Source organism: Vicugna pacos, chromosome 19, assembly GCF_048564905.1.
Source record: "Vicugna pacos chromosome 19, VicPac4, whole genome shotgun sequence".
NCBI classification, from domain to species: Eukaryota; Metazoa; Chordata; class Mammalia; order Artiodactyla; family Camelidae; genus Vicugna; species Vicugna pacos.
The window spans coordinates 27,553,424-27,567,341 of NC_133005.1; the positions used below are offsets into that span (position 1 = coordinate 27,553,424).

General features: G+C 37.4%; 1 protein-coding gene across 3 annotated transcripts in view; it reads right to left on the bottom strand.

Moving 5' to 3' along the window:
* The window catches only part of SAMHD1 (SAM and HD domain containing deoxynucleoside triphosphate triphosphohydrolase 1), a 45,065-nt gene that overhangs the window by 20,632 nt on the left and 10,515 nt on the right, over window positions 1-13,918 (bottom strand). For all 3 annotated transcript variants that reach the window (XM_072944182.1, XM_006202728.4, XM_031687842.2), the window contains exons 4-6: window positions 8,072-8,232; window positions 3,834-3,949; window positions 2,034-2,104 (exon numbers count right to left, since the gene is read on the bottom strand). In XM_072944182.1, coding sequence (XP_072800283.1) covers window positions 2,034-2,104; window positions 3,834-3,949; window positions 8,072-8,232 — 348 coding nt within the window. The remainder of the gene's footprint in view (window positions 1-2,033; window positions 2,105-3,833; window positions 3,950-8,071; window positions 8,233-13,918) is intronic.

Genomic DNA, 13,918 nt, shown 5'->3' on the forward strand with positions numbered 1-13,918 from the left:
TGAAGAAAATGATATTTACAATAGATGAGTAAAAGGTTAAAGAATACCTAATAAAAGAACAAGGTGTGAACAGCTGTTCTTCCAACTATCAAGACTTATTACAAAACAAAAACAATTATGCAAGTATGGAATGGAACGGAATCCAGAAAGATTCATCACACATGGAAAGTTAATAAATGTTGGGGCTGAAATTACAGATCAGTAAGGTAATTCAGTAAACAATTATCCATATTAAAAAAGAAATCAGATTTCTACCACATACATGCACAGCAATAAATTCCACATGAGGTAAGGATTTACATGTGAAAGGCAAAATATTTAAAAAACAAGACTTGGGAATGGCTGAGTAGATCCTATTTAGATCAACCCTGCTGGAGAAAACAACATTAACGCTGGACAACTTCCTGAAGGTATTGGATTATGACCAAAAGCAGGCAGATGTAGAGGGAAGTCAACACTTGGAAGAGAAAGGCAGTGGACAGTATTCCAGTTCCTTTATGGCTTTTAGCCTGAGGGAGGCCCTAAGGCAGCCAAACTGGAGAGAAACTATCCGTCTTGAGCCCAGAGTGCTTCATCAAAATTAAACATTTTTGTTTCTCAAAAGCCACTTTCATTGAAGAAATGAATTGGCAAGTCAGAAAACCAGAGAAAAAATATTCACAATACATGTATCTGACTATATATATATAATTCCTCAAATCTGTGATTAAAAGGCAAACATTCAAGTTTTTTAAATGGGTAAATGGAAAAATACTTCACAAAAGATGATTTCTCAGTGACAAAGTACAGGAAGTAGTTCTCAACATATCACAGAGAATGTCAAAAAAAAAAAAATCCCTACAAGAGACTATTTCACACTCATTAGAAAAGATAACTTAAAAAACTAAATGTTGGTGAGGCCATGGAACAGCAGGCACTGGCATACATTGCTGGTGGAGAGTAAAATGGTACGACCACATGGGAAAGATTTGGTGGCTTCTTACAAAGTTAAATATGCATCTACTTGATGGCCCAGCAATTCTACTCCTAGGTAAAAAGAAATGAACCTAAGAGAAATGAAAACATTTTCCACAAAAATGATGTATAGTAATGTACATATAGCATCCTCATTTGTAATAGTGAAAAACTGAAAACAACCCAAATTCTATCAAAAGGAGAAAGGATAAACAAATCGTGACTTATTCATGCAATGGAGTCCTACCTTAGCAATAAGCAGGGACCAATAACTGATGTATGCAACACGGATGACTCTCAAAATCATGTTGAGTGAATAAAAGTAAGACACAAAAGAGTACCTATTATAGTCTAAGAACAGGCAAAACTAACCTATGTCTATAAAAATCAGAAGGTGATGGTCAGGGGGAGAGTAGGAAATGACTGAAAAGGGGTACAAAGGAATTTTCCAAGAAAATGAAAATATTCTCTATCCCCACTTAGATAGTAGTTATGTAGATGTATATACTTGTCAAAACTGTACACCTGAAATCTGTACAACTTACTATACCTTTAAAGAGGGAAAAAATAGTACTTGACATATAAGATGTGTTCAATACATATTAATATCTTTTCCTACTCCAAATAGAGTGTGGCCAAAAATGGGAGTCACCCTAACTTTACTTCTCAAAAATTGATTTCAAAAATGAGGATCAGCCACCTGCAAATTCACAATTACACAAGCACTTGGCTGGTATCAGTTACTTCATGGTCATACAAAATGAGTCAAAGCCAGAGCCAGACTTTTATTTTTTACTTTATACTAGTGTGATGGAGTAGAAAGAGTATTAAATTAGCAGCTAGAAAATCTGGTTTTCTAGTGCTGGCTCTATCATTTAACAATTCTGCGGTTTTTGGTGCATCATACACCTCTGTGAGCTTCAACTTCCTTTACACTTATAAAAACAGAGATAATGATTTCTACCCTACAGACTACTGGAGGATCAAATGAAACTATGAAGGGAAGCATACTATATAACAGAGCAGTGGTTGCTTAAATAGTTTTTATTTCACCGGCTCCTGAATATATAAACACATACCGTCCATTTCACATCTGGGCGAGCAAGTGGAATAAATCTTCCATCAAACATATGAGAAAATGGCCCATGACCTTAAAAAAAAAAAAGCAGCCTTAGAAAAAGAGAACTTGTAAAATGGTAAAAAGTAAATCTTTTCAGTTTAGCTCGACTATCAACAGAAATTAATAATCTATAAATACATCATAAACAGGGACGAATCCTTCCTCTCTATTTTCTAAAACAAGAGAACAGGAAGGAGAACAGTACAGGGAAGTAAGCTCTCCATAGAGGGGTCTCTGAGTCACCAGGGCTTACATGAATCTGATGAAAGGACAGTTTTGTGTGACTAAAGGAATGTTAATGACAAAAACTTCTGGCTTCTTCAGGTTAAACATCTGTACTGTTAGAACAGCAGTTTTAAGACAACCCACTGGGGTGCAGGAAGAAAATATTAGAACTTTATTACTCTCAACCTTTAAAAACATCTACTTTTATTTAAATTTTATAATGTATGTAATATCTTTTATAATAAACATATACCTATCAGGACTTATCTTAGGTTTTTACTTATGATGTGAAAAATCAAAAGTGGAGATCACTAGTTTATCTTATTCATAAGTGATCTTAACATTCCACAACATCTAGTAATACAAAACTTTGCTGAGGTACAACTCTGGAATTATCAGAATTTCTGAAGGAGTTATAGTTGGCCCTCTTCATCCAAGGATTCAAACTCAGACACAAAATATTCCAGAAAGTTTCAAAAATCAAAACTTGAGTTTGCCACCATTGCTGGCAGCTATTTACACATCATTTATTATATTGGTGTTAATTTAGAGCTGATTTAAAGTACATGGGAGGATGTGTGTGGGTTACATGCGAATTTTTTGTAAGGGGCTTGAGCATCCAATTTTTTTGTTTGTTTGGTATCCACAGTGGGTTCTGGAACAAATCCCCCAGCCCTTTCCCCAGCAGAGAGAAGAGGGAGCCCACCTGGCCCAGCCCCGGGCCTTTTTGCATGTTGCAATCTGTACATAAAAGCTTGGTACTGCAGTGCAGACTTCTGGGGACTGGCAAAAGTTTCCTAAAGATTCCCTCTCAAAATATCAAGAATCTGTTAAATTTATGATCTAGGGCTGATCATGTCCCCCCAAGGGGACATGCTAAGGAGAGTGTCCTATGCCTATAAGTGTCAGGTTACTGAAACACAGAAACCTCCCTTTCCCTGCCCTGAGGGCACACAATCTTAGGATCCTCCAATAGGTAGGAATAAATTACAAGGATAGGGGTAAAAACTCCTGTGATAAAAGAGGACAGTCTTTTTTTTTTCTCTTTCTTTGTCCGAGGAAAAAGATGATATTCTTCTACTTGGATTAAGTGGCCCAAGACCTCACATGGAGGAATTCTCTAAACATCTTGTTAAACTGCTAGAGCAGATTATGTATTCTAGGTATGAGAAGACTAGATTTGACAAACTAACTAAAGGAAAATGGCAACTTTATTCAACAAGGACAAAGGAAAAATCAAATTTACATCATCCAACACACAGTAGTGAGAAAAAAAAATCACTATCCAAAAGTCCTTTCATATAAATTGCAGCAAAGATGTTTAACATGGGAAAAATACCGTTAAGACTACAAAAAAATTAAATAGCAATGCTTTGGATTATGAACCATTCTAGGAAGAAGCAATGGCACACTTACATTAATGTTAACTGAAGAATTAAAACACAACTTTCATATTTTTCTTAGTTGGATTTTTTAATTTCAAAAAGAGGTAATGTGTGGTTTTACATTAGAGCTCTGGCTCTTTATAGCTTACCGAGATCATGACAAAGCCCAGCAATCTGAACACAGAGCATATCTCGTTCACTTATCTGCAGCTCTGGTTGTTTTTCACTCAGTTCACGAACTAGACATCCAGCTAGATACCCAACACTGCAGGGCAAAAAAAAAAGAAAGAAAAACAAAATGTTGCTCCTCTGTTTGAAAGATTGAGACAAGAAGGGGGAAAGGCACAGCCATTCAAGGAATAACACAATTAACATCAGGATGGCTGAGGATTCATCTCCCAATAGGCCCTGAGGCTCAAGATGGTGGGAGATTTGACTTCCTAGAGCTTCATTATATGCTCACTGTAACATATTAGCATGGAGAATAACATGCCCACAGGCACCATGACAGTCCCAGGCTAGCAACAAAAGGTCAAAGAGTGGGAAATGGCTAACTTTCTGGAAATCCCAGCCCCTTTCCCAGGGTAGTTAACTGGTCCTTCCACTTATTAGCATATGAAGCTACATAAAAACTGGTTACACCGCCCCTCAGGGCCCCTTCTCTCTCCCTTGGTCTATGGAGTGTGTACCTAATTTTTACTCTAATCTGAGCACCCAATCCCCACACCTCATGGCCTTTCTCTTGCCTTTTGATGTATCTCTAAATAAATCTACCTTTACTCAACTGTGGCTCGCTCTTGAATTCTTTCCTTCAAGAAGCCAAGGACCCACACTTGGCGGGGCACATCCCAGGGTCTCAACCGAAGCCTAGAACACGGCCTTCTTCATGCCCTACATGTGTTTTCCTGCATCAAGATGAGTGATGCTTCTGGTCCCCATGTAAAGAAAAAAATGTTGCCTTCCATTCCAGTTCTACAAGGATCAAGCCAGTAGCCAGTGCAGTCACCAATGTACAGTGCACCTTGAAGGATAGAGAAAAACAGGAAGCATTCTGTGCTTTGGATATACTGGCTCCTAGATAGTTAATGTACATACCTAAGGAAAAATTTTTTAACAATTGTATATTCTTGCATCTTCCCTTATGTAGAAAAGCACTAAAATAACTGACTTGAGAAATCTGTTCTTTATGTTGACTGAAGGAAAACCACAACCTAAAAGTTGCAAGTTATGTTTTATTTGGGGACTGTAGCCTGGGAAACACCTCTCAGATAGCTTGGAGAACTGTTGCAAAGAGGTACAAGATGAGCCAGGATATATAGGCGTTTATGCTGAAAAAAAAGTAGCCAAACATCAAAAAGATTACTGCAAATCCCAAAAACCAGACATCTCAATTTAATATTTTAGTGGTTTTCTATAAATGGGAAGATGCAAGAGTATGAGGTCACTGAAATTATTCCTTTGACATATATGTTATCTAGGGCCAGTATCCTATTCATCTCCATCCTGAATGCCCCTCAGGGTGCACCACTGGAGGCAGCTGCAGTGGCTTATGACTTGATGGCAGGCAACATCCACCGTTTACTAGAATGGCAGGCAACATTTTTTGTCTGCATTTGTGATGAGCAATAATTTTTTATGCTCAACTACATGTTTTTCCCAATAAAAATGTTCATATCTATCCCGCCTTCTCCCTTTCCTCTTCGGAGCAGTTCCTTAGAGCTATCTAAAAGGCTGTCTCCCAGACTAAAGTCCTCAGTAAGGTCCCCAAATAAAACTTAACTCACAACTTTTACATGGTGCATTTTTCTTTCAGTCAACACGCAAGACATTTAGTAGGATTCTCAAATGTTCTAATATATCTTGAGGGCAACTTAACAGAACAGTCTGTTTCAGAACTAGGCAGGCACATACAGATCCCCAAAAGCAGGGCCTCTTGACTCAATACCACTTATCTTTAGGGAAATGCAAAATTAAAATCACAATGAGATACTACCTCATAACCATTAAGATGGTTATTATAAAACAAAAGAAAAGCTAACAAATTTTGGCCAGGATGTGGAGCAACTGGGACCCTTGTACACTGTTGATGGGAATGTAAAATGGTGCAGATGCTACAGAAAACAGTAGAGCATTTCCTCAAAATGTTAAAAATAGAATTACCATACGACCCAGCAATTCTACTTCTGAATATACACCCAAAAGAATCAAAGGGAGGGTCTTAAAGAGATATCTGCACATCCATGTTCAGAGTAGCACTAGTCACTATAGCCACAGAGGTGGAGGCAGCCCAGGCATCCACCAATGAATGAAGGGATCAACAAAATGTAGTCTATACATACAATGGAATACTATTCAGCCTTAAAAAGTAATGATATTCTGACACATGCTCCCACAAGGGTGACTCTTAGGGAAATTACGCTAAGTGAAACAAGCCAGTCACAAAAAGACAAATACTCTATGATATCACTTATATGAGGTACCTAGAATAGTCAAATTCATAGGAACAGAAAGTAGAATGGTGGTTAACAGGGGCTGGGGGAAGGACGAATGGGGAATTGTTATTTAATGGGTCTACAGAGTTTCAGTTTTGCAAGATGAAAAAGTTCTGGAGACCAGTTGCGCAATACTGTGGATATATTCAACACTACTGAACTGGAGACTTAAAAATGGTTAAGATGGTAAATTTTATATTCTGTGTATTTTATTACAATTAAAAAAAATGCAAGACTCTGGTGTTGTGATGTTTACAACATAGATTGAAGTGTCCAATAAATGTTAAATATTCCCCCCCAAAGTAATTCTTGAATGAATACAATACCTTTCTTGCCCCCTAAACTCTGAGCTCCATGAGGATAAACAGTTGCTATCTTGTTGGTTTCGTATGGCCTAATAAGTTTTCAATAAATATTTGTTGATGAATAAATGAACATTTGCATTGCATGTGTTCTGGATAATTTAAAATGCTTCTAAACAAACAAAAACCTCCAAAGTAATACAGTAATTCCCCCTTACCACTGGTTTCACTTTCCTCACTTTCAGTTGCCTGCAATTAACCACAGTCTGAAAATATTAAATGGGAAATTCCAGAAACACACAATTCATAAGTTTTAAATTGCACTCCATTCTAGGTAGCATAATGAAATCTCGCACTGTCCCACTCCATCATGAGCAGCTCGTGAATCAATTCTTTGTCCAGCATAACCCCCACAATAATCACTTAGTAGCTGGCACAATGATCAGATTGACTGTCAAGGTTTCACAGTGCCTGTGTTCATGTAATCCTTATTTTGCTTAACTATGGCCCCAAAGTGCAATAGTAATGCTGGCAATTCAGATATGTCAAAGAGAAGCCAGAAAGTGTTTCCTTTAAGTGAGTGAAAAGGTGAAAGTTCTCGACTTAATTAGGACAGAAAAAAAATTGTATGCTGAAGTTGCTAAGATCTACCATATGAACAATTTTGTATTGGTGAAATTGGGAAGAAGAAAAAAAGGAATCATGCTAGTTTTGTTAACTCAAATGATATAGTTACAGCCACAGTGCATAAGTGCTTAATTAAGATGGGAAAAGGGCATTAAATCTGCACAATAAAATATTCTGAGAGAGACAGAGAAAGAGAGGCAGAAACCACATTCACATAACTTTTATTACAGTGTATTGTTATAACTGTTTATTTTATTATTAATTGTTGTAAATCTCTTACGGTGTTTAATTTCTAAATTAAACTTTATCATAGGTGTGTATGTACAATAAAAAACACAGTATAAATAAAGTTTGATAGTATCTGTGGTTTCAGGCATCCACTGGGGGTCTTAGAAAATAACCCCTGCAGATAAGGGGGGACCACTTTGACTATAAGTACTTCATGAAAACCTAGAAAACTGTTCAGGTCTTCCAGGCCCATGTCCTCCAGTCTCTACATTTTGTAATGAAAAAGCAGACCAAAGTTTCAACTATGTTGTATATAACAGAAGGGCCACCTTCTCTAAGCTTGTGATTGCTTTTCTATTTTACACATGTCCTGATCAGTAAGAAAATGATGTGGTTTCAAACAGCAATTCTATGCAAGGCTAAACAAAGATTGCAGGAAAAGTAAATAAACTTCCAGTTAGTTGAATCAGTAACTAACCCTTAGCTTTTAAATAATATTTAAACACAAATATTTCATCCAAATGATCTGTCAGACACGTTTATCTTTCCAGGAAGGATCTGGGGTGGCTTCTAATATATAACATAAGTAAAATAGAGCAAGGTAAATCTAAGCCTCAACTTTCTCTTCAGTAAAATAAGGATATTATTACCATTCTGCAAAATGATTTGTTCTCTAGAAGATACAATAAGAGAAGGTACTTAATAACTGTAAGTTTCCTACCCCAATTCCCTTCTTACCCTAGACTATGCTCAAATCGATTGTGTGAAGCTCCTGGAAAAACATAGTAACCGCTTCCCAACTGTTTAATATATCGCAGGCGCTGAAATTGAGGTGTGTCGATGATTCGGATGAGGAGAGGGTGGAGTTCAATGTGGCCATGGATAGGATCATTAATCACCTAGAAAATTATGTTTAAAATTAATATGAGTAACAATACGTAACACCATCTAAAATTTTTGTCCAGTCATTTCTATCTACAGTGCAAAGTCAAATCTATTTGTTTTCAAGTTAAGAATAATATTCAGGGAAATGACAAGGTATTAATATCATTATCTTATTTAGGTATCACTACCAGAAAGTATATTGGATCAGGGTATGTTTTACATCTTCCTAATGGACTCTAATAAAACAAAGGTAAAGATTTCAATCTTTTTGTTATGTATACGATCTCATTAGCCTCTAGTAAGTTAGTCTTGTTAAACATAGTAAAACATACCCATTTAAAACTCATTCAGAACATACAAGCCATTTTACTCCAGGCACTGTGTCTAATTTTTTTCTAAAAGCATTTATACAGTACCCATCACTAGAATCCTTAAAAAAAAAAAAAAAAAGAAGAAGAAAAAGAAAAGAAAGAAACCCTCCTACCAAATAGATAAGAAATCATAGGCAGGAAGTACTGAAAAAATTCTATAGTACTTAATGTCACTCAAAAATAGTTACTTAGTAAAGATAAATTTCACAATTATTCATTACTGTAAGCTTAAAAAGAGGCTTAAATATGGGTGAAGATTTAATGTTTTCTTCAAATAAAGATAACATCTTTCTTAACTGTCCATAACTGCCTTTTAAAGAGAAGGCTACAGAATAAAAAAGGATAAGTGATCTAATCCATGATTTTCAAGCTGCTTCAAATGGTTCCATGAAATTCCTTTAAAATGAATGGAATTCTGGGAGTTGTGGGGCCTTGTCTGTTTTGTTTACTGTCATATTCTCAGAATCCATGATGCACTGCAGTGCCTGGCACAAAGCAGGAACTCGGCTGTGTTTTGAATGCCTACTATTGAACCACTATAGCAAAATAATATATGTTAACATGCTATTATAGTTAAAGTACATCAAGTATACCTCTCAAACCTCTCAAAATACACCAAGAATTATGTCAAAGTATATTAGGAATAGAAGGATGTTGTAATTCAACCCTGCGAATGTCCTTATCAGCTAAGACAAAGTTCCAAGTCCTTATATCAAATTCATATACTGATCTATTCTTTCTCCCTTACACAAGACCAATGTGACCACCACAAATGAGAATTCATTTTATTATTAAAAATTATCAAAGAAAAATTCTACAATCTACTTTTAATTCATTTAAAGATCTAAAATTCTTCAATGTCAAATTCAATGTCAAGTGTAACAACTTTTTAAAACAATTCAATGAAAATTATTTTTAACTTAGTATCATGACACACATGCTCTTTTCATGTCAAAATGCCTCATGAACACTTTCTCATGTTTTTACAAATTTTAATAATTATCATTTTAATGGCTCAGTTTCACTGATGAACTAAACATTTTAAAAACATTCCCCTAATGTTGGGCTTTGAATTATGGAAATTCTAGTTCCTCAATTTCATTTTCCCTTCCCAAATCTTAGTGTGTATATGTGACATTGAAGTGTTTTGATAATTGTTTATGATCTGTTATTTTCATTCTCACAGTATTTTTTTATTGAGGTATAGTTGATTTACAGTATTATATTTGTTTCAGGTGTACAACACAGCGATTCAAAATTTTTAAAGATTATACTTCATTTAAAGTTTTATATTGGCTATATTCCCTGTGCTGTACAATATATTCTTTAGCTTATTTTATACATAGTAGTTTGTACCTCTTAATCCCCTACCCCTACTTACCCTTTCCCACTTCCCTCTCCCCATTGCTGACTCCTAGTTTGTTCTCTATTATCTGTGAGTCTGTTTCTGTTTTGTTATACTCCTTCATTTCATTTTTTAGATTCCACACATAAGTGGTAACATACAGTTGTCTTCCTCTGTCTTATTTCACTAAGCATAATACCCTCCAAATCCATTCATGTTGCTGCAAATGGCATTTCCTTCTCTTTTTATGGATGAGTAACATTCCATTGCATGTACATACTACATCTTCTTTATCCATTCATCTGTTGATGGACACTTAAGTTGCTTCCATATCTTGGCTATTGTAAATAATGCTGATATGAATGTTGAGATGCATGTATCTTTTTGAATTAGTATTTTCATTTTCTTCAGATATATGCCCAGGAGTGGAATTACTGGATCATATGGTAGTCATATTTTCAGTTTTTTGAGGAACCTCCATACTGTTTCACACAATGGCTATACCCATTTCCATTCCCACCAACTGTGTACAAGGATTCCCTTTTCTCCACATCCTCACCAGGATTTGTTATTTGTAGTCTTTTTGATGATAGCCATTCTGACACATGTGCGGTGATATCTCATCGTGGTTCTGATTTGTGTTTCTCTGGTCATTGGTGATGTTGAGCCTCTTCTCATGTGCCTGTTGGCCATCTGTGTGTCTTCTTTGGAAGAATGACTATTCAGGTCTTCTGCCCATTTTCCTTCTACTAATTTTGGGTTTTATTTATTCTTCTTTTTCTAGTTCCTTTAGGTGTAATGCTAGGTTATTTATTTGAGATTTTTCTTGTTTCCTGAGGTAGGCTTGTGTCGCTATAAACTTTCCGCTTAGAAATGCTTTTGCTGCATCTCATAGGTTTTGAATCACTGTGTTTTTGCTTTCATCATCTCCAGGTATTTTTTGATATCTTCTTTGATTTTTTTCAGTGATTCATTGGTTATTTAGTAGCCTATTGCTTACCTCCACACATCTGTGTTTTTTTTGCAGTTTTTTTCCTTGTAGTTGATTTCTTGTTTCATAGTATTGCAAGAAAAGATGCTTGATGTGATTTCAATTTTCTTAAATTTATTGAGACTTGCTTTGTGGTTCCCTCATGTAACCTATCCTGGAGAGTGTATCACCTGCATTTTGGCATGGAATGTTCTATATGTATATCTATTAAATCCATTTGGTCTAATGTATCATTTAAGACCAGTGTTTCCTAATTGACTTTTCTGTCTGGACGACCTGTCCATTGATGTAAGTGGGTTTTTAAAGTCCCCTACTGTTATTGTGTTACTGTCAATTTCTCCCTTTATGTCTGTTAATATATGCTTCATGTTGTTTAGGTGCTTTTATGTTGGGTGTATATATATTTGCAATTATTATATCTTCTTGGATTGATCCCTTCTTTGTCTCTTGTAATAGTCTTAAAGTCTATTTTGTCTGATATAACTATTGCTACCCCAGTTTTCTTTTGATTTCATTTGCATGGAATTCCTTTTTTCACCCTCTCACTTTGTCTGTGTGTGTCTTGAAGTCTGAAGTGAGTCTCTTGTAGGCAGTCTATATATGGGTCATGTTTTTGTATCCATTCAGCCACTCCATGTCTTTTGTTTAGAGCATTTAGTCCATTTACATTTAAAATAATTATTGATAGGTAGGTACTTATTGCCATTTTGTTAATTGTTTTAGGGTTGTTCTGTAGTTCTTTTTTGTTCCTTTCTTCTATTGTTCTCTTCCCCTGTGATTTGAAGAATACAGTTAGTTTTATGTTTGGAGCCCTGTCTCTTTTTTGTGTATATATTACAGATTTTTTAAGTTTGTGCTTACCATGAGATTTATAGATATAGATAATAATTAGAGGTCCTTCTGGGACCTCTATAATGTGAATGTTAATATGGTTGATGTTATCTCAGAGATCTCTTTAATTGTCCTCATTTCTTTTTATTCTTTGTTCTTCTTTCCATTCTGCTTCATTGATTTCCACTACTCTGTCTTCCAACTCACTGATCCTTTCCTCTGTATCAAATTAATCTACTGTTGATTCCTTCTAGTGTACTTTTCATTTCAGCTATTGCATTCTTCATTTCTGTTTGGTTCTTCTCTATGTTTTCTAATTTTTAGTTTAAAAATTCCAACTTCTTACTTTGTTCATCCAATCTTCTCTTGAGTTCTTTGAACATCTTTACAATCATTACTTTGAACTCTACTGGGTAGATTGCTTGGTTCCACTTAGTTCTTCTTTTGGAGTTTCAACTTCTTCCTTCATTTGGAACATATTCCTCTGTTGCCCTATTTTGCCTAATTTGCTGTTTTTATTTCTAGGTATCTGGTAGGTTGGTTACATTTCCCAACTTTGGAAAAGTGGCCTTTTGTTGGAGTCAGCGTATGTGTCCCAGCAGTGCACTCACCTCTGGTCACCAGAGATATATGCTCTAGGAGTGCCCCCTATGTGAGCTGCAATGGTCCTTCTGTTGTGGCAGGCTGACTACTGTGGGCAATCTGGTAGGCATTGCTGGCCCCCAACTCGGTTGACTGCCAGGCCCTAACTTGTGTGGAGGTTGCCAGCTGCTGGTTGGTAGGGCCAAGTTACAAGCCAGCTGTCTGCAGAACCCCAGGGCAGAGCTGGGTTCTGAGGTACATAGTTGTGGGGTTGATATTCCTGAATATGGTGTTGGCCTTGTGGTGGTTGGGGCCAGTTCTTGACACTGCTGGCTGTGGATTCCAGGGTGTCCCAAAGCTGGTGCTGGCCTGCTGCTGGGTGAGGCTGGACTCCAGGGCAGTTGGCTGAGGAGTCCAAAGTATCTCAGAGCTGGTGTTGGCCTACTGGTGAGGGGTGCAGGGCCTCAGAGGGTCCTGGGGGTCCCAGGCTAGTGCTGGCTCACTGGTGGGTGGAGCCAGGTTCTGGGGTCTCTGGATGCAGGTCCCTGGGGGTCCTACTGATGGGTGCGGCTGGACCCTGCGGTGCCCAAGGTGTCCCAGAGCTGGAGTTGGCCTGCTGGTGGGCAGGGCCAGGGGATACGGTGCCAGGACTGCTGCTGGCCTGCTGGTGTATTGGCTTGGTCCTGACACAGCAGGCTGTGGGGCTGCAGTGGCCCTGGTTCCTGTGTCTGCACTCTGGTGGATGGAGTTGGCGTCTAGAAGATGCTAGGGCTGGTGTCTGCCACCAGCGGGTAAAGCTGGGTCCTGAGGCTAGAGCTGGCCCACTGGTGGATAGAGCATGGTCTTGGGGTCTCTGAATGCAGGTCCCAGGGATCCCAGAGCTGGTATCAGACTGCTGGTGGGTGGGGCTGGTTCCTGACACAGCTTGCTGTGGGGTCTGGGCTGTCCTCAAGCTTGTGTCAGCCTACTGGTGAGTGGGGTCAGATCCCTGGGCAGCTGGCTGAAGGACCCAAGGTGTCTTAGATCTGACATCTCCCGGTATTATTTAATATAACAGTCACATCGTCCACTTACTTACTACTTTTAAAGGTATATGATATTCTACTGTGTTACTAGCCAAGCAGTATGAAACAATTCTATTGTCTTAAGTATCTTCTGTATATGCCAAGCACTGGAGATGAGAGATGAATAAAATACTATTCCTGCCCCCAGGAAATATAACAGAATCTATGTGCAGAGTAGTGGGGAAAGAGAATAGGAAAAAAGAAACAAAATAGAGTGGTAAGTTCTATCCAGAAGAAAGGGGGAAAGGAGCCATCAGAAAAAGATTCAGTGGTGATTCTATAATTTCACACATATTAGATAAGAGAAGGTACATAAAGCAGACATTTCACTCTCTTAAAACTCACCACTACATTTGACAAATTGTGCTTATTATGTTAAACACTGCACTTTGTCCTCACCATTATACAATTCCTGGCTTCAGAGGCCAACAGAACTAAATTTAGCAAGAAGAAAACTGAGTCAAGAATAAAAGGTCATGAACTTGGATTAGGATCATTTCTTAGATATGACACCAA